Source organism: Anarrhichthys ocellatus, unplaced genomic scaffold (genome assembly GCF_004355925.1).
Source record: "Anarrhichthys ocellatus isolate YVR2014 unplaced genomic scaffold, GSC_Weel_1.0 scaffold52, whole genome shotgun sequence".
In the NCBI taxonomy this organism is placed as follows: domain Eukaryota; kingdom Metazoa; phylum Chordata; class Actinopteri; order Perciformes; family Anarhichadidae; genus Anarrhichthys; species Anarrhichthys ocellatus.
The window spans coordinates 763434-786706 of NW_022280082.1; the positions used below are offsets into that span (position 1 = coordinate 763434).

The 23273-nt window shown below is 45.7% G+C and overlaps 1 protein-coding gene across 16 annotated transcripts in view; it reads right to left on the minus strand.

Annotated features, from left to right (window-relative positions):
* nhsl1b (NHS-like 1b) overlaps positions 1-23273 on the minus strand; it is a 99448-nt gene that overhangs the window by 3538 nt on the left and 72637 nt on the right. For 4 of the 16 annotated variants that reach the window (XM_031870381.1, XM_031870389.1, XM_031870386.1 and 1 more), the window contains 7 exons: positions 14476-14628; positions 12284-12408; positions 10179-10386; positions 8234-8365; positions 3137-6430; positions 1933-2065; positions 447-491 (listed from right to left, as the gene is read on the minus strand). In XM_031870381.1, coding sequence (XP_031726241.1) covers positions 447-491; positions 1933-2065; positions 3137-6430; positions 8234-8365; positions 10179-10386; positions 12284-12408; positions 14476-14628 — 4090 coding nt within the window. The other 12 variants (XM_031870385.1, XM_031870384.1, XM_031870391.1 and 9 more) reach the window with 10 other exon arrangements.

Consider the following 23273-nt stretch of genomic DNA (forward strand, 5'->3'; position numbering starts at 1 on the left):
CGAGGAGGGAGAGAGGAGGAGGAGAGGGGGAGACAGAGATGATTAAAGGCACGAAAAATTGAGATTCTGTGATAAGGAGAGCAATTTGATGCAAAAAAAGTAAAAGGGATCAGTGAAGGGACGCAGTGAAACAAAATCCTTAATCCTCAGATTAGATCTACAGAAAACAATTCTTCCATACAGGACAAATAACCTGTAGAGAATATACTTGTGACGGTCAAATGAGAGTCTAACTGCTCTGTAAGAGAATCTGCTTTTTGTTTTAGAAAGACTGCAATTTAGTCTGTGCCCTAAATTCAACCTACATCTAGCGTCGTCCCCTGTGAGCTCCGTCGCCATCAGTAGCCCGTCTGCATTACATAAGACTTTTCTCACACATATTTACACGTGCATCCACTCAACACACCTGAACTCAGTCAACCAAGACGGCTGCGTACTGAACTCACGGTTTGTTGAATTCTCGGCCACACTGGAGAGGCGGTGCTACCGATCTAGGTTATGGAGGTAAACAAGGCTGCGATTTAAGACCCATCTCAGAGTGCTCTATTGATTTCTCTGTTTGTCTTACGTTTGGTTTGGAGCATCTTCCCTGCAGGCAGGTGGTATTTTATGCTGCAGATGTAAGGGCATTTCATTCAGGGTTTTCCAGAGAGATAAGGGGGAGAAGACGAGGAATGTGGGGGTGAAGTGACAGAGTTGAAAACAAAAGGCGATAAGGGGAGAGGAAAGGAACAGTTGGAGAGACAGCAAGAAAGTCACCATCAGAAACACAAACTATACATTCAGACATAATGTCACAATCTCTTGATAGTTCAAAACAATGTATCGAAATTTCTCTCTTTAATTTAATGAGATATGATGCTAAAAGGCAAATCAACTCTCGATGCCATCATCGCTTCCCACTTATCAAAAATCTGTAAAATGATTCTATATGTTCTCTTCTGAGGAGGTGCAATGGAGGAGGAGAGCAGTAAAGAAAGTGGTACACAAACAGTTCCGCTGTGAGGTTCAAGCACACATGCTTACACAATCCCGTCGTCCAATTAAACTGCACAATAAATCGCACTTGCACACGTGATGCGTGCACCATAAATACATCGACAGTCTGTTTCGCCAGCAGAAATAAAATCCCGTGAAATTAAATCCTGCGATGCTCAAGAGAACTCCGACTGCCGCCGCACGTGACCGTGAAACACAAACTGGCGGGCTGCATGAGAAATTTATGTGTTCTGCCTTTGAAGCACGGGAGCACGTATGCAATATATATCAGTGTGTACAAGAATGGGAGAGATAGAAACAGAGAGAGGGAGAACGACAAATCTCTCTGGTGGCCTCTAACCTAGATTAGGACACAAGGGTGTCGAGTAGTTAAATAATGGATGAAGCAACCGCCTTTTTTACTTCTGCTGAGAATGAGCAACGCTAATGTGACTTTACTAACACAGATGCCTCGATAAACATGCGACTACTGACTCATTTTGCTTCTTGAATCGGACTCATCGCTGACAAGGAACAGAAACAAAAGCCACTCCGGGCTGGGAGACTCCAGAGACCAGCTGTTTGACGGATGTGTATGCTTGCAGATGGGATGGCACTGGGTAACGTTATGACTGAGAGGTGGAGGGCAGAGGGAGAGGAAGAGGAGGGCTAAGGAGATGGAAAGAGAGAAATCATGGTTTGAAGGAGCTTGGACTTCAGGGTGATACATTGTGGTTTATGAGGGGGGGGGGGGGGAAGAGGGAAGGAGATGTTGACAGAGAACGAGGGGGGAGGTAGAGAGGAGAACAAACAGCAAACCGAACGCTAGAGATAAAATAAACTAGCTCAGTGGAATAAATTATATATAAGGAGTTGAAGCGGGTTGGGAGTAAAGAAGTTGGAGTAGATGAAGAAGTGACAAGATGCGTAAAAGAGAGAAATGCATCATGGTACCTGTGAATGGCGGCAAAAAGGTCCTCAGTGGTTCGGGGCCGCGTGTGACTCGGGGTCACCATGTTCTCCTCGGAAGACCCGTTGGCTGACGGGGCCGGAGACGATTCGGCCGTACTGGAGTAGAACACCTCACCTGAGACAGAGAAACACACACACACACAGTTACAGGAGAGTAAACACACACACTTTAGGTTTACTCAGTGAAACACACACTCGTGAATAAACTCATAACCTGGCTGTCTATGAAATCTGAAGTGGTACAGAGGAGGTGCTGGACTGTCTTCTTACATTCTCTTTCGGTCTCTAGATATCCTGTCTTTTCTTGTCCTCTTGTTCAGCCTCTCTCTCTCTCTCTCTCTCCTCCTCCTCCTCCTCCTCCTCCTCCTCCTCCTCTTCCCCCTCCTCCTGTCAACCTCCGCATTCACGTCTGCGCTTCGACTGCCTGAGCTGCTGCAGGCAGTCTCACTTTACGCTCTCCCCATCCTCTCCTCCATCCCCTTACCAGATCTGTTCCCCCCTCCCCTCTGATACGATAGAGAGCCCCCCCCCCCCACCCACAAAAAAGCAGCCCCCCTGGACACCTGCCCCCTCCCCTATCCCAGAGAGAGAAGAAAGGATAGATAGGGAGCAGGACAGAAGGAGAGAGGAGCTGAGTAGGACAGACTGAGATTAACAGCAAAGAAGAGGAAAAGGCAAAAAATGGGTTTTTGGAAATAAGGATGGATGACGGAGAGGAGACGAGTAGACAGTGGAGGGGGGGGGAGCAGAGAAAAAAAGCAATGCGGGAAAAATGAAGGGCAATAGCCACGAGAGATCTCTGCATATGAAAATGTAGAAGAGAGAGTAAGAGAGGATGAATTCAGGAGGCTGCAGCAGTGCTGTCCCAGTGATAAGCCGTCTCTGCTGCGCTATTTTCACAGTTTTCAGATCTTTAAAAGCTTGTGGTTTCAAGTCTGGAACTGTTGCTTTGGAAGGCAAAATGAATTTCACAGCTGCCTGAGGAGCTGGCCGCACAGCCGGCAGGCAGCAGCATCACCACTAACCACATAGGATTATGGTAATGAGCTTAACTAATAAGTAAATGAAGATTTTGACTGACACCATTTAAAATGAGTGTTCTCTCCACACATATTTGATATATGTCTAACTTTGATTTGATGATAACAAAGCGTAATTTAAAAAAAAGTATTTAAGTCTGACTCACTAGTGTCGTCCTCCCTGGAGCTGATGGATCCAGACGTGCTACTTGTTCCATCTCCCTCATCCTCTTCCTCTTCTTGAGCCTCTCCATTGGTATATAGTCCATGGTCAAGACTTGGCTGGCTGGCAGAAGCACAAATGTAGGACTCGTTCTGGGTTACTGTTGTCGTTTCACAGCTTTCTGATGGAAGCTCCGAGCTCTCTGAACTTTCCTCTTCCTCCTGTTGCTCACTTTTACTGTCTTTCTTTTCTTTCTGTGTTTGTCTTTGCGGTGCATCGACTTGGTCTTCTATTTGTGACAGGATGGTTGTATCCTCAGATGGAACCTGTTCATCGATTGGTCGGGGGCTAAATTGTGGGAGGAAAGAGATTTGGGGTTTCTTGGAGACCACTGGGGGCTTCTGTTTGACAGGAGAGCTACGGGGGCTCTGTTGGGGACTGGGCAGTGATTCCCGTCCTTCATCCTTTTCTTTTCTGTTTAAGATAAAGTAACTTTGATCCTCCGCTTTTCCATTCATGACAACACTATCTGGTGTGTCATGTGTGATACTGCAGTCTAAAGACAACTCTTCTAAGAGCTTTGACACAGGTGATGGTGAGGAGTTGCGTGAATCTTCTTCTGGGGAGCAGTTTGACCCGGGTATCACAGTAGGTTGCTCCAGGGGGTGAGACTTCTCCAGGGTCTGGGGCTTTAGAACCTGAGCTTCGGTGTGGTCTGATTTGCCGTTAATCTCCTTCTCTGGTCGTTTAACAGAGCGGAGCTGCACCATCTGCAGCGCAAATGGCGTGATCAGGGGCTTAGGTGACTTTGTAGGGCTTTTGGAAAGAGCTGGTTTTGGAGCATCTTTCACTGCCTTCACAAAGGACGGGGAAGGTGGGACAAAAGCTGGCAGTGGAGGAGGTGGAGGGGGTCCCATGGAGGGGATGGGAGGTGGAGGGGGAGGGCTGAAGCTCCCATTGAAGGATGAACTGGGGTGGATTAGCATTTCAGGGGATGGAGGAGGAGGGAATTCTGGGGAGGTGGAGCAAGCAGCGGGTGGGCTCAGAGTTTCACTCTGAGGGGTGGCTGGTAACAGGGGAGCTGGCGGTGGAGTGCCGGTACTGGAACATGGCGGTAGAGGGGGAGGGAAGGGTGGAGGTGGGCTGAGAGGGGTGGTGGGAGCTGAGGAGGAGGAGAGGGGCAAGGGTGGAGGTAGTGAAGGAGGAGGTCCGGAGCTTTTAAGTGAGTCCGAAGTGTTGGAGGAAAGGGAGGTGGAAGAGGAGGACATGGATACAGAAGAGAGGAGAGATGACTTTCTCTCGGGCACTTTGGGCTTTGGCCGGCCGCCCGAGGGAGACATGGACCTGACAAACGAGGGCACTGGGGTTCCAGCTGTGGGGGTGTTGGACTGGCTGGAGTAGCCGCTGGATGGGGAGGTCAGCCGGTGCACCCTGTCTGGTGAGGAGGTTGCCATTTTGGGCTTCACTGCCACCCCTCCGTCCTGGCCTGGAGCACCAGTAGCCTGGCTGTTGTTGAGAATCTCACCTCCGTTCTGTAATTCTCCTGGGTGAGTCCCAGACAACATGCTCTCTGTGGCATGGGCCGGAGGGGTCTGCACCCTCTGATCATGGTTACGAGGGTAGTCCATGTAGTAACCCCAGGAATCAGCGTATTCTGAGCGCAAGCTGCTGGTTTCACTTTGAGCCGGCGTCACATGGCATAACGAGTACACGTTAGACACACCGCCACAGTTGGCGTTAGCTGCGAGTGATGCTGCAGAGCTGCCTGCACTGATGCTACTCTGACTGCGTGGCCGTAGCACCCAAGGGTCATCGTAGTCACTGCTCGGGCTGTGAGAGGGGGAAGAAGGTGAAGCCCCTTTTCCTTTCCCTCCTTTCAGCCCCATCTGTAGGCTCTGCTGCAAGCTGGCAATAAGAGTCTCATTGAGCATGGCTCCGTTTGCCTCCTTAGCACCGCCGATGGCGCTAACGCCTCCAAGAGGCTTTTTATCGGAAGTCTTGCGTCTAAGAGAGTCTGTACGAGCTGGTGGCAGAGGAGGCTTCTTGGCCTTGCGGAGGGAGATGCTGCGGGACAGCGAGCGATCACTGTACAAGCTCATAGAGTCTTCCTGATTGGCCACCTCGCGGCACTCGTACATGCTGTGCCTGGTGGCCCGTCCAGGTGCTGCACCATGCCCACTGCCATGGCTGCGAGAGCGCAGGCCCGAGTCCATGTGCATGGAGGTGTAGTATCCATCATTGTCTTGGGAATAGAGGGAGCTGGAGTCAGTAGTGGTCCTGGAGGAGTGCTCCAGGCTGCTATAGGACTGGTTTATAGGAATGGAGCAGCTGGAGGTCAGAGTACGGTGTGGAACCACCACGTTTTCTGGCGTGTCATAGATCCACTGCTCCTCTGGCAGACAGGATGGAGGTGTGGGTGCCAAGGTGCTGCGGCTGTGTATACTGCTGTCCGAGAGCCCTGACTCACTAGCAGGTTTTGCGACTTCCGGACCACCGTCCTTTGGTGTATGAGTGGGGGTAGAAGTGGCCAAAGCTGGGCAGGTGTCGCTGTGGGTAAAGGCTATTGGATTGGAGATTCTGGGGTCAGTGTTGGTGGAGGAGGCTCGACTGAGCGGTCGAGCTGTGGGGTAAGCGGAGGCTTGGGAGTGGGGGAGCTGACCGGAGGTGTTGAGGGTAATGACCTCAGAGGAGCTAGACAGGGTAGCATTGGGGATGAACGAGGTGGAATAGGCAGCATGTGGGGAGACTACACATGCTGGTCCACCACCCCAATCACTGGCCTGTGTCCCCCTCACCTCCTGAGACTTAGGCCGAGGCAGGGTGCCTGTCCTTGGGGCATTTCTCATGTGCACCGCTGTATCATCAACTTGAAGCTTGCCAATCTGCCTCGGAGGCGTAGTTTGCTCCTCAGACCTGATGGGGGTGCTGCTATAAATGGGGTCAGCACTGAGGGACACCCTGGCTCCCTGTCGGGGCAGACTGTGAAAACGGGAGAGATCTCTATTAAACTGAGGCAGCATCAAGATCCCAGAGCTGTCGCTACTCGAGACGGATATACTTCCTGCTGAGGAGGAAGCAGAAATGGCGGCCATTTGAGCAGCGATTCCCTGTCCTCTTTGAGCCCGGATTCGTCTCATGGATGGGGGTACAATCTTTATTGTCTCTGTCTGGCAGCCGGAGTCTCTGGTCTCTGAACGTCGGAGCATTGAGTTGACGCTCCCAACTCTACCCAAGGTGGAGTACTGTCCCGGGATGAACATGGAATGTGGCCGGAGCTCTCCGCCGTGTCTTTTTGCTGCTGTCAAATGAATAAAGAAAATAAGATGAACACGTGATTGATCACAATTCCTTTTCTTGCACCACTACCTTTCTCTTTCCTCCCTATAACTGCTTCAGCAACAATGCCTCCTGCTCTTCTGGACTGGACTGTTAAGATAAACTGTGGTGACATGGAAGTTAATTAATTTGATTAGCTGTACCCGTCTCATGCGCTAATAACTTCTGGTCTGCTTCATGAAGGAGGACAGATAGACTGCCTCCTATGCTTCCCCTCCTATTATGGCTCTGGCTCAGTCCGACAGAAAAGCAAACAATACCCTGAGGTCCAGGACAGGCAGCTGACAAGGTAAGGCAGCCACCAAACACACACATGGCCACAAACATGCAGTGTATACATGGTCATGCACTGTCATACAGGACAGAACGTACAGAAAGATATAGACAAGGACACGCAGAAATGCAGATATCACAAAGACACACACACACCGAACATACCGGCTTGTAAACAAACAATTTGAAGAACGAGTTGTAAAACGAGAGACGATCTTTAGTGTGTCTCCCATCTGTGGTGCCTCTCCTGTTGATGCTCGTATCCCAGAACATACACTCACTTCCCTTTCTTCTCTCTCTCCCTTCTCGCCGTCTCTCTCTCTCTAACCCACACATCCACTCTCTTCCTCCTTTGCTAAAAGCCAGAGTGACAGCTTGGCTGCTGTTGTTGCTGCTGCGATAGATTAAGCTGCAGGTCTACTTCGCAGGCAGCTCTTGTGCTAGGAGAGGGAGGGATGAGGCACTGGGACAATTACCCCGGCCCAGTAATCATGACATTCAGAGGCCGTCGTCAGCTGGTCACTAACCAGTCTTTAAAGCTCCTTTCCTATCGGCAGCGGTGATCTTATCACACAGAGAAATGACATTCTCCTTAAACACTGCTGCCGTCCCACAGCTCAGAGACGTGTAAATAAACATCAGCCATGCGGTGCTGTCAGCACAGCAGTGTCAGCTTAAAAAGCTTAGTGTTTGCTTAACACCCAGCTCAGCTCAGTACGGGACCTCTGAAACTTAATATTTGTCATGTATCCCTCATCTGTTTGGAGGGTTTGAGGATCATATGTTCTGAAAATGACAAGGGTGGTGGGGCCTTTTTAGGTGTTTATGATCAGGGGCCCATTGTCTCATAATCGGTACATGTTGGTAAGTAAGACACACATGCGACACATGTTAAAGATTATCAATAAGGCCCCAGGATTAACGCTCATACACATAATTAACACACACAATTCACAGCAAAAGAAACATTTAAGACGAAAGATTATGGCACAATACGTCATTTAGGACGGCAAACCCTGCACTTCACTTCTCTTATGCGACATGATTTTCCAAGAGGCAAAGTCTAAAATGAGATTATATGAGTGCAAACATTTCTAGCAAAGGAAAAAGTGCAAAATGAAAACCACTAAACTAGTGAAAAAGGATTTCATAACTGGTTCCTGGCTGTGGATACAGTTAAACAGGGTGGAGGAGAAATGAGGACACTTGGTATGAAGAACTGAAACAGGGAAAGACACAACATCTGCAGGGCCTTGATCCAACACTGTGGACTTGCATGTGTCATTTTCTCCCTCTCAATGTGACTTACTAAGACCAATACTGGTGGGGGGAGTTCAATCTCCACTCAATGTCTACGGTTATTGGATAAAAACATAAATCTATGGAGAGTATATGGTTATTGGAAGTAATGAAAGGAGGGATGCTTGTCCAGAGTGTTGGTACAGGTCTGTGGACAGTAGAGGGCAACATATTGCCCCACAGTGATCCATACCTAGGTCATGGTTGAAGTTGTCAGGCAGCCCTGATATAGTCTTTCTGCGTTTGACCTTCTTGGGCCGGCGGGACACGGTGTCAGTGTTAATGAGGGAGCGCCGGACACTCGCCTGTCGGTCAAACACTGCCCCTGGTAGCCGGGAGGGCGAGAGCAAGGCAGGCGGACACACACACAGGCAAACAGCAGTCGGTTAGTTGGAAGGAACAAACTCAACAACGTGCAGTTTTTTTTCAAGTTGAACATGCGACATCAACAGGGTAGAAATAGTAAAGGGTCAGTGTAACCAAGTTAAATATCTTAACTTGGGCAAATACAACCAAAAGTATCTGTCTTGCATTATACCACTAGAGAAAAGGGACCTGACCCTTTAACTTTATGATCCATCAGCCAAAGAGCCAAAACATTTGACCTGTCATTACTCTCCGAGCATAATCATTAAAACAGAAAAAAACAAATACTTTTGGCTGATGGTCCAACCCTTATTATAAGTCACTGAGGTGTAAACATACATGTAAGATCTGTGAGATAGTAGGTAGAGTGCATGCTCTTATCTTTACACACATGCACAGGACAGATATGAGGTGAAAGCATGCACACACATACACACACAGTCATTCATTCCTCTCAACATCCTTCTCACTCTCTGTCCAGCTTCCCTAAAGGAGTATTATCTTGCTAGGAACTGCTCTTCCTTCTGCTACTTGGCCAGCTGGTGACAGCCTGCAAGTGTTAGGGAAATATAAATTGATACGAGGGCGGATGGTGTCTATCACATTCCCCCTCAGAGTGACAGAGAAGTCCCAGATCTCCCTCTTGTGTCTGCGTGTGTGCGTTTCCTCTCTCTTTCTCAGTAATGTAAAGCGACAGGAGACGAAGTCAACAATGATTTGCTTGGAGTGGGACCACATTAAGCCCTCGTTAATGTCTCAAGGACGGCGGGATCACTGTTATATTGACCTTGACAACAGCAAAATCCAGATGTTGATACTGAACTGCCATTTCATCTTTGAGCTGTTGGTCATCGTCGTGAGTTTACGTCTTATGAGTGAGACGTCACACACGCTACAGTGTAATATATTAATCATCAGAACTGGCAGAAAGAGACGTTATATCTGTTTTTATGTGTGTGGCAGATAGCACTGAAAAATGTGACGTGCCAACAGGGGAATTGCATCGACACTTTTTGCTGTGTTCATCTGCCAAACGCCCTGTGATCCGACATAAAGTCAGTGAAAAGCCTTGACCCCTCGGATAAGCTGTCAAACGATTTCCACACACACACACAAGCACCTGCTCACACATGCATGAAGGTCAGTCTGCAAGAAGCATGATGAGAGAGGAAAATATACAGAGGAGAGGACAGACATCCATGACTGACACATGCAGTTGTTTTCCTCAGTGGGTGACTGAATTCAGTAATTGATTCGTTTATACCCACTCAGCCACAGAGGGTTTATAAAAGTCTGACATTTCCATTTTTGCTGCCTTACTGAGAATTATATGAGAATACCAATAAAATCACAAGATTTGACATGTTAATGTGGCAGTTTTAAGATCATTGAAAGGCATTTTTTATTAGTCATCTAGCGCCACCACCAGGTCAAGATTTGAGCTGTACTTTGGTGGAAGCTGGTTGTCTCCTCCTGTTTCCAGGGTTTGTACTAAGCTAGGCTGAGCATGACTATAAATGTATCTTCTCATCTAACTCTCAGTAAAACAGCAGTCAAGCAAATGTGACAGAATAGGAGAAACAAAACAAAATGTGTGATTGGTGGTGAGAGGTTGATGTTACAGAATAGACACCGGGGATGTAGTTGGATCTTTTCAATATGGAACTAGAGGACCAGGAGATGTATTTTCCACTACCGACACTGATGGGGATTGGCTGCTACTCGGTAGTGAGTGAGAAACGGACACAATGATTGGATGATTGAGGTCATACCTGTGACGTTGATGGGAACTATGTCAGTGGGCACGGCCCGGGCCGCCAGCCTCATCTTCTCCTCTGGGGTGGGGAGGGATGTGCCTTTCTTGTTCCAGACAACCTGTCCGTCAACCTCATACCCCTCCCCTCCTTCACCCCCTCCCTGCGGGGTGTGGGGCCTCATGGAGAGCTGGGATCTGTTGTCCTCTGCTGATGAAGCTGTGGACTAGAGGAGAAAGAGGAAGAAATGGTTAAAACAATGTCAAAAATGAAGTCGAGCCGAGAGAGAGAGAGAGAGAGAGAGAGAGAGAGAGAGGGGAATGGAAAGACAGCAGAAACAAAAGGTAGAAGAGAAGAGAGATTACAGAAACAAGGAATGAAAAAGATAAAGCGGGGAGGAAGAGAGTCAAATGCAAAGGGGGAGAGACAAGACAGGAAAAGGGAGTGACAGAGGTGAGAGGGATGAAACATGATGTGGGGGAATGAAAGGCAATGGAAACTAAGATTTTGTCACTTTGAATTAGATCACAGACGTGATAAAGAGAAATGTCTCGATAATAGTAGAGAATGAAAGTGGGAATAGAATATAGAAGAGAATACTGTAGAACTTAATTGTCCCAAACTGTAACTGACAGACTGTAAAAACTTTATTGACACACACAAACAGACTTCAACATATTACATCACTGTGACCTTTAGAGGCTTGTGGCGCTGTAAACACATTTCGCGATCAATCAAACCCAAATGGAAACACTCACACAAACACAATCTCGCACCCACGCAAACATCAATCAGAAAAAAATGGCAGGATAAAAGCAAGTGAGCAACAGCGGGGAGAAAGAGGGAGAATCACTCATGCATTACACTTTTACAGTTCTCAACCCTGAAGTAGAAATTACCGCCGAGAAGCACCAGACGACAAGGTTTTACTGCAGCATCCAGGCTTGAAATTGAGCTGTTAGTCAACAGAAAACCAGCCATTTCCAGCATGCTGTCAACGTCAATTTGAAAGATTTCGAAATCATTGTATCGAATCATCATAGTGAACACAAATAATCCCAAATTGTTCTCATCATAGATCAAATCCAGGGGCATCAACCCCTGGCTGAATCTGCATCAGGTTGAGTTTAGCCACCGTGGAAAAAAAATCCTCTGTGGGATTTTGTTCAGAATCTCCAAAATACATCCAGCAATCATCCCGTATGTCCATTCTTTTTTTATCCTGACACTCCCCAGCGCATTGCTGGCTAGGAGAGACAGCGATTAGAGCTTTCATACAAACCATGCATGGCTGGATAAGAAGGGGGTCAGTAAAGTGTGGGATGTAAAGGACCTCAGCAATAGTTTTGGTAGAAGGCATGGCTTGTTATGTTGCATTGTGGCTCAACCTGCAGCCCCTGTTTCTCCTTTTGAAGCTGCTGTCAGGCAAAGTTAGGCTCACTGGCCTCAGGACAACAGGAAGTGATGGGGACGAGAGACAAACAGTAGAGAGTAGAGAGACAGATAGAGAGAGATGGGAGTCGACAGCGTGTCATGTGGGTCGAGGGTCAGGGAAGGAATGAAACAGGCGGTCGACATCAAGGGGCTCTGGGGACCCCAAAGTAGATCCTGATAATAAGAGTGAAAGACCCTCTGACCCTCTCGGGACCGCTCATATCACATTATGTGTGAGAAATATAAATGCGGAGAGGAGAGGAGGCTTATGTGGCTGTCAAACCATTCACACTAATGGTCTGCCAGTTAAAAGAGCGATAGATAACTGTTGTTGTCTATGGTTTTGTTGTTACTTTTATATTCCTGTGAACAGAATAATTTAATGACCTTTGCAGGTGTAAGTGTTCCAGATTTAAAGCTGATAATTCTTAATGTAAAAAAATTAATTAGAAAATGAATCCAGAAAGACAGAGAAGTAACTAGATTAAGCTGCATTCTCATATTTAACCACTAGAGGGCAGACTGACACTGTTGAAATGACAGGAGGTGAGTCGCCATGCTGCCGAATCAGCTGCAAAGCACTGCTGGTTACACGCTCACGCTCAGCACTTGTATGTATCGTATGTACCAACTGTTACCCTTGGACAGCTGTGAGGGTACGCGAGAGCAGTGTTTGTGTGTATGTGTACCTTCTTATCATCCTCCTCCTCCTCATCCTGCAGGCTGTTGGTGGACTGTAAGGGGTCAGAGAAGGTGGGGCCCTGAGAGTAGTACTGAGAGCTCCGAAAACCATCTTTCCTCAACTTGTCGCATTCTGCAGGACAGACAGAAACAGAGAAACATATTATAGACGGGAAACGATTAGGATCTTTGTCTCCAACAGGATTTCTTTTGATGTCAGGAAGGAATGTATTGTGTATATTGTACAGAATTATTCAAAATAACTCATCCAACAACACTATAGTAGGAAGGATGTGTGAAATATCTATAGGACACACACAGACGTAGCTGTACAACACATGTCAACTCTACGTGTCTGTGTGTGTGTGTGTGTGTGTCAGTCACAGGACTGCTGGACGCTGCCAAGCGCTGCTCACACCTCTCGTCACCACCTGCTGTGACAGGGTTGTGATGTATGCGTGTGTATTCCGATGTGCGACAAGAAGGGAGTTCATACATGAATGTGCGTGTGTAACCAGGAGGGGGTATCAGTTTCAGTCTGTCACACACAGATGGCAGAGCTGTCCCTCTCTCTTTCTCTAAGGGGGCATTTAGCACATCATATCTCTCTCTGCAGATATCCACTAGTGCATCCTTTGTCTAGTCTTTGAATAGCTGATGACATACTACTGCTACAGCTTCGAGGGTTTTGTGTGCGTTTGCTGATGCCTGTAACCTGAAGGATAAAGAAACTGTTGAGGGCAAACATTACACACTTTGTCCACATGTAAAAACCTTCCGCGGCCTTTTTTTCTTGCATCTTTGGGATTTATTCAGCGTGTGATGCACTATGAAAATCCCTTTTGGTGACTGACACGCATGTGTACAAAAGCACATGCACATCACTCCTAGCCTGGCACCTCAGAGATGCTGCTTTTGATCCCTTTTATGTGCCATCTATCTCCATAGCTAATTACCGCCCATCTCAGAGGAGAGACACGCTGGTGCATGTATAATACAGCTAATGGATCCTAATTGGGTTGGCAAAGGTAGCAACTGTAACAACAGGCTGATGTGGTGGCGGTGTGGAAGAAGGGATTTAGAAAGCATGATGATGACGGGGAGCGGAGTTGTTACGATGATTGAGGAAGGTTGATAAAATAAAAGGCCTTGATGAGCCGCTTGTTGCTAGGCAGAACTGAGAGGGAGGGGGCGAGAAGACGAGCAGAAAACAAAAACACTATAATGCTATGAACTGGGTGTATCCATATATATTTTACAATGCCAAGTCAATCAAATTTGCATTTAGTGATTGATAGTAAACTATGTCTGTCTGCCGTTTGCTGTTGAGCAGGTAGTGTGCAGTGGTGGTTTAGAGCTTTTAGCTGAAAGTTTGGCGTGCCGAGATGGCACCCGAGATGGACCACCAAAAATGCATAATTCTTGGGATATTATTGACAATATTCATACGACTGTTACGTAACTTTCCTGATGTATTTCGACCTGTTGACGCGCTTTTCTGTAACTCAACAGCTGTCTGCAAAAGCCTCACCACAAAACACAAGCTGAAACCCCACGTGTGTGGATGCTCATTACCATCCGATTGGTTATTGATTATTTGGCTCTGTTACAGAGAGGAGACTCGTGTAGCTCGTGCTGACAGCACTGGATTTAGTGACTGGTAACATGTGCATGAAAACAACCATTATTAAGCAAAAACACTAAACATACTTCCTTAAGGCTGGGCTGTAGTTAGGTGTGAACCCTTCAGTCTCAACGTCCTGGGAGTGGACAGTTAATAAAAGAGATAAAACACACACAAAGACTCGATGGACAGCACAGGTGCTCCCATTGAACACCTGTTGTCTTTTAGTTAGGACCCCTGGGGCTGGGTGGCGACGACAGGATGATAAGACGGTGACAGGATGGGGGGGCTGAATAATTCAAATGTCGTCACTCTGCTGTGACTCGACTCCCCGTGTCTCTCTTAGCTGTGCTGCACAAACAGGGAGAAGAGGATCTCACACTGTTGTGTTGTTGGCTAAACTTTGGTAAGGAACAGAAATGACAGGGTTGGACATATTTACAATGTTGTAGACAACCAGTTGATTTACTCATTGATGTGGCAAGTGGCAAATGACTCCTCTAACCCTGACTCCATCTGTTACTATGCTGGATCCTGTCAAGCTCTCTGATGCGGCCCAATGTGACCGATTCTTACCTCGCAGGGCGGTCTTAAGGTTGACTTTGGCCTGACGGTGGAGGTCTTCGACGCAGGGCGGCCTGTTGCCTGGCAGGAAGACGTTCTCCTGCTGGTGCCACGGAGCTGTGTAATGGACCGTCCACTTGCTCTCCTCATCCAGGTTAGACACCGCTGCAGAAACACACAGATCAGGTTATAGATTTTAGTTGATCTTCATTCATATTTATAATTCGACTGACCCTAGTGGATCTCCTGGAGGATCTGTTAATACATCATTTCTCACGAATAGTTCAAACATATAAATTTTTTTATAAAAGGGGAGTTCTGTAGTTCTCAAACCTTTGGAAAAACAACAAATGATGGACTAGAAAATGTCCCGTACAAGCAGAACTGGCTACTGGAGGGGTTTGTTTATATTTGGAGGAGAAAAGGAAGAGGAAGGAGATTTAGGTGCGTTGCATCTAGGCGTCAGTCTCCACACCAACAACATGACACATAGCTGAGACATCACACAGTTGGCCACACAAGTCAGAGGGGGAGGAGGGAGGAAGAGTATCTGGTGAAACACGAACCAGATGATAGCCAGCTCGGATATTCAAACAGGCTACTAAAAACATACAAAAAGCCAACTTTTAAGCAAGCTTACTTGTACTTAGAAACTGCTTCAGAGAAACAATAATATAACGCACCAGCACCTAGCAGCACTAACATCTATCTAGATCTCAAGATAATATATCCAACTATCTATTCCTTCACAAGAACAAACCATATTTCTCTGTTTTTTGTCATTTTCTACAGCACTTCTTTCAGTCAGACATCATCAAACAAATCACAACAGATGATTATGGTATTTTCCCCCTTGCTACTGGTGGTGGCTTGTAATGCTGATGGTCATGGAATTGAAGCTTCCATTCTGCATTTGTAAGCCACTAAATACAAACGTCAGCAAAACAACTGAGGTGTAAATATCAACAAACACACACGGTTCTCAAAAAGTTCGGCTTACCAAGTGAGCGTATCCAAGCAAAAGTAGCTGATTGTGGATGTAGGACTATCTCCATTTAGACTGTCTGTCCCTGTCCTGACCATCACAACATGTCCGTCCAACTGGGACTGAGGGAGACGTTCGAGGGAACCGGGAGGAAGGAGGGCGGGTCGTGAAAAGGGGCTGAGAGTGTGTGGACTGCTTTTTGTTTGAATGCGTTTTCACAGGTGCTAATGAGCCACAGTAGGATACGTAGGGTGTGTGTTTGTGTGTGTGGGTTGGGGGAGGACAGAAGAGGTAGATGTTTAGGGCGGAGGGGCCCGTGACTGCAAATTGGTCCTTGGAGAAAGTGTGCGACAGTGCGTAACTGCTTAAATATACAGAAAACTTCTGATTTTAAAAGCTCTTTTGTGTGTCCGACTTTGCTTCTATGTGACCAGATTAGTGCGTGACTAATGAGTAGAGCAAAGTCAAACATAGATCTCTGATTTGATTTAGAAGGGACAGTCGGTGTGCCAAGTCGCGGTGCTGCTGGTGACTAATGGAACCTTAACGTCTGTCTCTACAGCTCATTGAGGAGCAGGCAGCTGGTAACTTTAGCTCAGGAGAGGGGTTGTTGTTCCTGCTCACTCTGTTACCAGACCTTTCTTTTCTTTATTCACAAATCTCCACTTTCTCTTCCCAATATAATAATAGTATATAGTATAATAACAGTGCAAATACAACAATCCTCGGTCCAACAGTGCGAGTTGTAACACACAAAACAAGGCATGCAGCAGAAATACAAGCAACAGGAAACTATGTAGACTATGATCTGTGACTGCAGTCTTACTTACTTACTTACCTCTTATAATATATATCATAATCTGGCACTCCGACTATTTGAATGAACACTAGTAAATGTTTGAACCAAATGTGACAAAAGAGGTAAAAAACAAAACGTAGCAACACCCACAGTCATGTCACCATGAGGGTGTGTGTGATGGGAGCAGACCTGTCTACGTGATCCAGCGTGCCTGCACTGGTCAAGAACAATCAATCAAACACACGAGGCAAAAACCCTCCGACCACAAGTCTGGACTGGAGAGCTCCATGAAACACACTCGCACACAGGAAGTAGAATTTTAAATTTGAAGTTTATAAAAGCAGGCGAGTAGTAGTCGGTTTTGTATCTCACAGTGCACAACACACCTATGAGCAAGGCAGTAAAGCCCCAGCTGTGGGCGGAATAAGAATACGTCGTTAAACCGGCTAAATCAGGATCTTACATAATCCTCTCCTAATATTCTTGCTCTCCCACACACACACTCAGCACAGGTAGCCCTCCTCCACCCTCCTCTCTGACTATAGGGTTTGAATAGGTCTCAGTAAGGCTAAAGGCAGACCAAGGACATGGGGACTATGGACACAAAGCCTGTATTGTCCCCCTGCATCAGTCTCCACATCAGGCCTTTCAGAGCCACAATATGCCCTAGCCCCTTAAAACACACACACACACACACACACACACACACACACACACGACTGAGGCGCGAAAGTCTTTCAGAAGACTACTAATCCCTCTGTGCATTGACAGCCCAGCTCTCCTTACGTCCATTAAGGACGCAGACTGAGAGCAAACTGGGTACTGAAGACTGAAAGACACAAACAGGCTGCAAGGTGCACCAGAGCTAAACATGCAGAGGCTGCACACAGTAATCCCTGTAAATGCATCTGTATGCAGACACACACACCAATGTTATTAGCTGCTATGATCAATAATCAACGTTAATCCTGAACAGGGCACCAGCCAATAGAGTATTGACTGTCATGCATAATGCAACCCTTCTGTGTTTTGTAAGGGTCAGCTTGGTTCAGATACATTTTTGATATACATAGTTAAGTTGTTAAAAGAGTGTGAAACGTGTGCAATCTTCTTATTTAATAATTGTTTTAGGGAGTATACCTCTTTTCAAAATAAATTAGCATAAAACCCAGATTAAATTGCAATTCCAATTCAACCTCTTTCAATGTCTAAAAAGTTGTGTGTACTCCTAATGTTGTGGAAAAAGCTGAGGATATGAGCACTGCTCCGTTTTGGAGCTCACTATCCTCTGGACTGCAGTAAAGGACCTGAGGAGCAACGTGCAGGCACGTGCAAGAACTACAAAAAAACCGCTGACCTAATGATTAACATCACCTCAGCCTTGACGGTAACACACGCTATAAATACACCTGAGATTAGAGTCGGCACAAGCAGCTTACCCTGCATCAACCAGGTCTTTGTTTAACATCCTCATATGCTTTAATACACAGCCATTAATAAAATAATGATGGAGCCTTCGAGATTTAACTAGCCAGAATCTACTGTACATGCATGGCACACAGACTCGGCATTGTTTCCTTTGATATCTGGATCAGATTATCTGAAACATTTAGAACTAAATAAACATTAAAAAAATACAACTAAATTGTTCCAAGCCAACTATTTCCAATCCAGAAGCTGTGATTTGAAATGCTTCCAGCTGCCACCTTTACAAACGCTGTTGGGTCATTTAGTGCTAATAGTGTGAAGTCTTGGCCCACTGGTTACCTGGTGACAGGAAACCGTTAGTTTCTATTAAAATTATATAAAACTAATTAAAGCTGCCATGTGTAAACCTTTGACACAGAACAGCTTTAATAAAGCCATTTAAAATGGCTTTATTAAATTAGTCGAAACAAATGTAGTAAAAGTAATGTAGTTCTGACCCTCACGCTAAAAAATAATGATGTATAAACAGTATAAATTCTAATCAACTGCTGCTCATTTGTTGTAGTTTTCATGTGAAGTCCAAAACGACTCATATGACACATTAATGATCAATACAGAGCAGAAGTAAACCAATCTTACCCTTCCTTTTGAAGTACTTAATCACAGATTTTAACGAGGTCCCGATAAACACCATTATTCCGGTTGAGTGTGCGCCTCTCTCTCTCTCTTTAAAGAAAAAAATCCAAATCCGGTGAATAAGAGCGAGAGAAAGACGGGACGGAGGAGCACTGGTGTCTGCTCACATTCTCACTACACGGCTGCTTAGCAGAGAGTGTGTGTGTGTGTGAGCGTCTACTATGCTGACAATGAGCCTCTACCCCTATCGCTGTCTCTAAACACACACTGGGTCCACCACTCCCCCCCATCATCATCACCACCACCACCACCACCGCCGCTCTCCCCCTCAGGCAGTCCAGTCCTCGGAGACACACACACACACACACACAGCGGGAGGGGTGTAGGACCGGCCCCTCTGTTCCTCTGTGCTTTGGTTACCAAGGAGTTCTGGCTGCCTCTCCCTTCATTTCTCTTCATCAGTCGTTCTCTTGCGCCGTCTTTCTCTCTCTCTCTCTACGCTCTCTTTTCGTCTTTACTCTGCGGGACTCGAGATAAAGCTGAAAGTTGAACTTGCAACAGGCAAACTCGTGCTATTTTGCTGTGAACGTCAACTCTCATGTCAGCCGCATCGCTGTCTCTTTTCTTTCTTTCCCTGACTTTCTGTGTGTGTGATCAGCGTGTCTCCACTTTCACCGCTACGACAGACTAGCCTGGGGAATATTTATGCATCTAATTAAACTATCAGCCACCTCTACAGGGGAACCTTGTACATCCTTGGAAAAAAAAAAAAAAACCATGTTGAGCTTTTTAGAAGGGATTCCCAGAAGGATGCAGCTTCCACCTGCATGCAAAGTAAACCAGCCATGTCGAAGACATTCACACGTTTGATAAATCACAAATCTGTTTTATGTGTGTTTGATTTAAAACATATACGCATGTTAAATACTTTGAATGAGGAGTTACCAGGCTCCTGTTTATTTCCTCTCATCAGTAAAACAGATATAACTTATGTTAGCCTTTCATATTAGATTCAATGTTGTGAATAGAATACAATCATCCTAACAATACAAACTTTCACGTTCCCTTGTGTGGCTCAAAGGTGTACTGCAGATATAAATGTTAATGACTGTTAGTCAGTCTTCGGGAATGACTGCACTAAAGCTCACATTAGACATTTGTCTAATTTGATCTCATATGTACCATTTCATGATTTGTAAAACAAAAACAACCTTGTTTTCATCTATCTAAGGTGTCTAAAACCAGAACAGTTATAGATTGTGCTCATATTCTCTGTATAAATCTCGTTTTTTCTTCTCTCTGGATGTTTTTTCTATCAACCGTTGTTCCTCCGTCTGATCACTCACAGCCTGCTATGTGTGCGCACATGGCCAATGAATCTGTGCCACATGAATATAGATCACATACAATCCTCCCATTGTCCAATCTGCTCACAATCTATCTCTCACACACACACACACACACACACACACGACGGGTGCCCCTCCGTCTGCGACCGTATTTCTTTTCAGCCCAAGTGGTTGAAGAAGGGAGGGAGGGGGTGTGTGAAGGGGAGGGAGGGGGCTGCAACAAGAGCTTGAATGGGACTGCAAATTATCCTTGAATTTGTGGGTAGAAAGGTTTCCCCTCCCCTCACCTCCCTCCCTCCCCCTCTTCCACCTCCTCCTCCTCCTCCTCCTCGACCTTGCTCATCTGAACCTTTCAGCCCGACTCTGAAGTGCCGTAGACAACAGTTTGGATTTTTGTGTGTTTTGGTTCATGTTTAGTAACATTCAGCGTTCTGCACCGTCTACTGTACGCTGCTATGTGTCTATTCACAGTATTTGCGGTTGCTCTCGTCATTGAGTTATGAAGCTCTACACGAGTCTCTGTAAATATATTCTCCTACTGCGGTAATGGTTTATTAAATTATCATCAAGAGAATTATTTTCAGTCTATAAATATACAGTGGGTACGGAAAGTATTCAGACCCCTTTAAATTTTTCACTCTTTGTTTCATTGCAGCCATTTGCTAAAATCAAAAAAGTTCATTTTATTTCTCATTAATGTACACTCAGCACCCCATCTTGACAGAAAAAACAGAAATTTTTGCAAATTTATTAAAAAAGAAAAACTGAAATATCACATGGTCATAAGTATTCAGACCCTTTGCTGTGACACTCATTTAACTCACATGCTGTCCATTTCTTCTGATCCTCCTTGAGATGGTTCTACTCCTTCATTGGAGTCCAGCTGTGTTTAATTAAACTGATTGGACTTGATTAGGAAAGGCACACGCCTGTCTATATAAGACCTTACAGCTCACAGTGCATGTCAGAGCAAATGAGAATCATGAGGTCGAAGGAACTGCCCAAGGAGCTCAGAGACAGAATTGTGGCAAGGCACAGATCTGGCCAAGGTTACAAAAGAATTTCTGCAGCACTCAAGGTTCCTAAGAGCACAGTGGCCTCCATAATCCTTAAATGGAAGAAGTTTGGGACGACCAGAACTCTTCCTAGACCTGGCCGTCCAGCCAACTGAGCAATCGTGGAAGAAGAGCCTTGGTGAGAGAGGTAAAGAAGAACCCAAAGATCACTGTGGCTGAGCTCCAGAGATGCAGTAGGGAGATGGGAGAAAGTTCCACAAAGTCAACTATCACTGCAGCCCTCCACCAGTCGGGGCTTTATGGCAGAGTATAAGGTATAAGAGAATAAGATTCTCTGGTCTGATGAGACCAAGATTGAACTTTTTGGCATTAATTCTAAGCGGTATGTGTGGAGAAAACCAGGCACTGCTCATCACCTGCCCAATACAATCCCAACAGTGAAACATGGTGGTGGCAGCATCATGCTATGGGGGTGTTTTTCAGCTGCAGGGACAGGACGACTGGTTGCAATTGAAGGAAAGATGAATGCGGCCAAGTACAGAGATATCCTGGAAGAAAATCTCTTCCGGAGTGCTCTGGACCTCAGACTGGGCCGAAGGTTCACCTTCCAACAAGACAATGACCCTAAGCACACAGCTAAAATAACAAAGGAGTGGCTTCGGAACAACTCTGTGACCATTCTTGACTGGCCCAGCCAGAGCCCTGACCTAAACCCAATTGAGCATCTCTGGAGAGACCTGAAAATGGCTGTCCACCAACGTTCACCATCCAACCTGACGGAACTGGAGAGGATCTGCAAGGAAGAATGGCAGAGGATCCCCAAATCCAGGTGTGAAATACTTGTTGCATCATTCCCAAGAAGACTCATGGCTGTACTAGCTCAAAAGGGTGCTTCTACTCAATACTGAGCAAAGGGTCTGAATACTTATGACCATGTGATATTTCAGTTTCTTTTTTAATAAATTTGCAGAAATTTCTACATTTGTTTTTTTTCTGTCAAGATGGGGTGCTGAGTGTACATTAATGAGAAATAAAATTAACTTTTTTGATTTTAGCAAATGGCTGCAATGAAGCAAAGAGTGAAAAATTTAAAGGGGTCTGAATACTTTCCATACCCACTGTATCTGCTGAACAACTTAAAGTGTATCAAAAGTGGCTCCAGAGATCCAACATAGCCGGTCCCATGCAGTGTTGTAATTTTAGAGGTTTTTCTGACTCTATTAAAAGCCAATGTACAACCTACAATGTTCAAGTATGTCTCAGGCTGACTTGAAGGGGCCATAAGTCACCACCAAAACCTACAATAAAGTTACAATAATAACCATATATCGACTACAAATAACCACGATCCCTTTCAGAAATTGTGAATCTTTTTTTTTTTTAGCATTTTTTGACATTCTGTAGACAACACACTTAAGATATAACAAAAACAATTATAGACAGATTGACCAGTGATAAAAGCCCTATTTTTAACCCCAGTTAGAAGCAATAGAACCCATTCAGATTGACAGAAAACGCAGGTTTATCTCAGGTCACCATGTTAGCCTGAGAGGGTTTAAACAAAGTCTTCCTCCATGTGTCAAAACCTGAGTCCTCATGTTTTGTCGGTAGCCTCTGTTTGGCTTGTATCTCTGTTTGGCATGCGTACAGTATTAGGATCATTGATGCAGACACGAGCCCAAGCAGCATCACTCATTAAAGAGCCTATTGTTCTCAGGACAGTATCAACACCCACGCACACAGACACAGACACACAGCGAGACAGACAGGTCAACACCTCTATCCGCTGACGGAGGGCTTCAGATCTAGGCCACCTCTAGGATTAGGGCTATCCATCCATTCAGCCATATGTCCACACATCCCTCCACTCATTCCCAGTGAAGACTGGAAGCCCCCAGCACAAACCATACCAATCTGTCATCTGTTCATAAGGAAGCGTGAAGCGTGAAGGACTCGGTGGAAGAAGCTTGGACCTCAGAGGAAGAGGCTTATTAAGCACAACAAACATCAGGGATTATTATGAACATGATTAGATCCCACCGATAATAGCCCTCTGGTTATGCAATTAATACATCTTGATTACCTAAGATGAGGCATTATTTGCTTTTTCTTCCTTCTTTATCGAGCAATTCTTAGTATTCACACAGAACATCTCAACACGTGTTCATTAGTATTAGCGCCTGTGGCACGACAGTGACTATCCCTTCTTGTTCAGCAACCACCTGAAAAGATGGTAAAAAAAGAAATATTGGAATGTGAATAATTAACAAGTCTTGTTGCACTGGACTCAATGGTGATCGGGTAGACTGATAATAAAGGAGAGCGATTGATGGAGAGCTCCTGCTCTTCCTCCTCCTTACACCTCATTTAGATCTCTCCCAAACATGGCAACAAAATATACACTCTAGTTTTTTCTTCTTCTTTGTTTTAGCCCAGACTGCTTAATTTATCCCCACCAATCCACAAAACACACACACATTCCTCTCTCATCCAACAGTGCAGTCTATCAAACATCCTTTCAAATTCCCAAACTGCCTGAACCTGGTACTTACACACACACACACACACACACACACACACACACACACACACACACA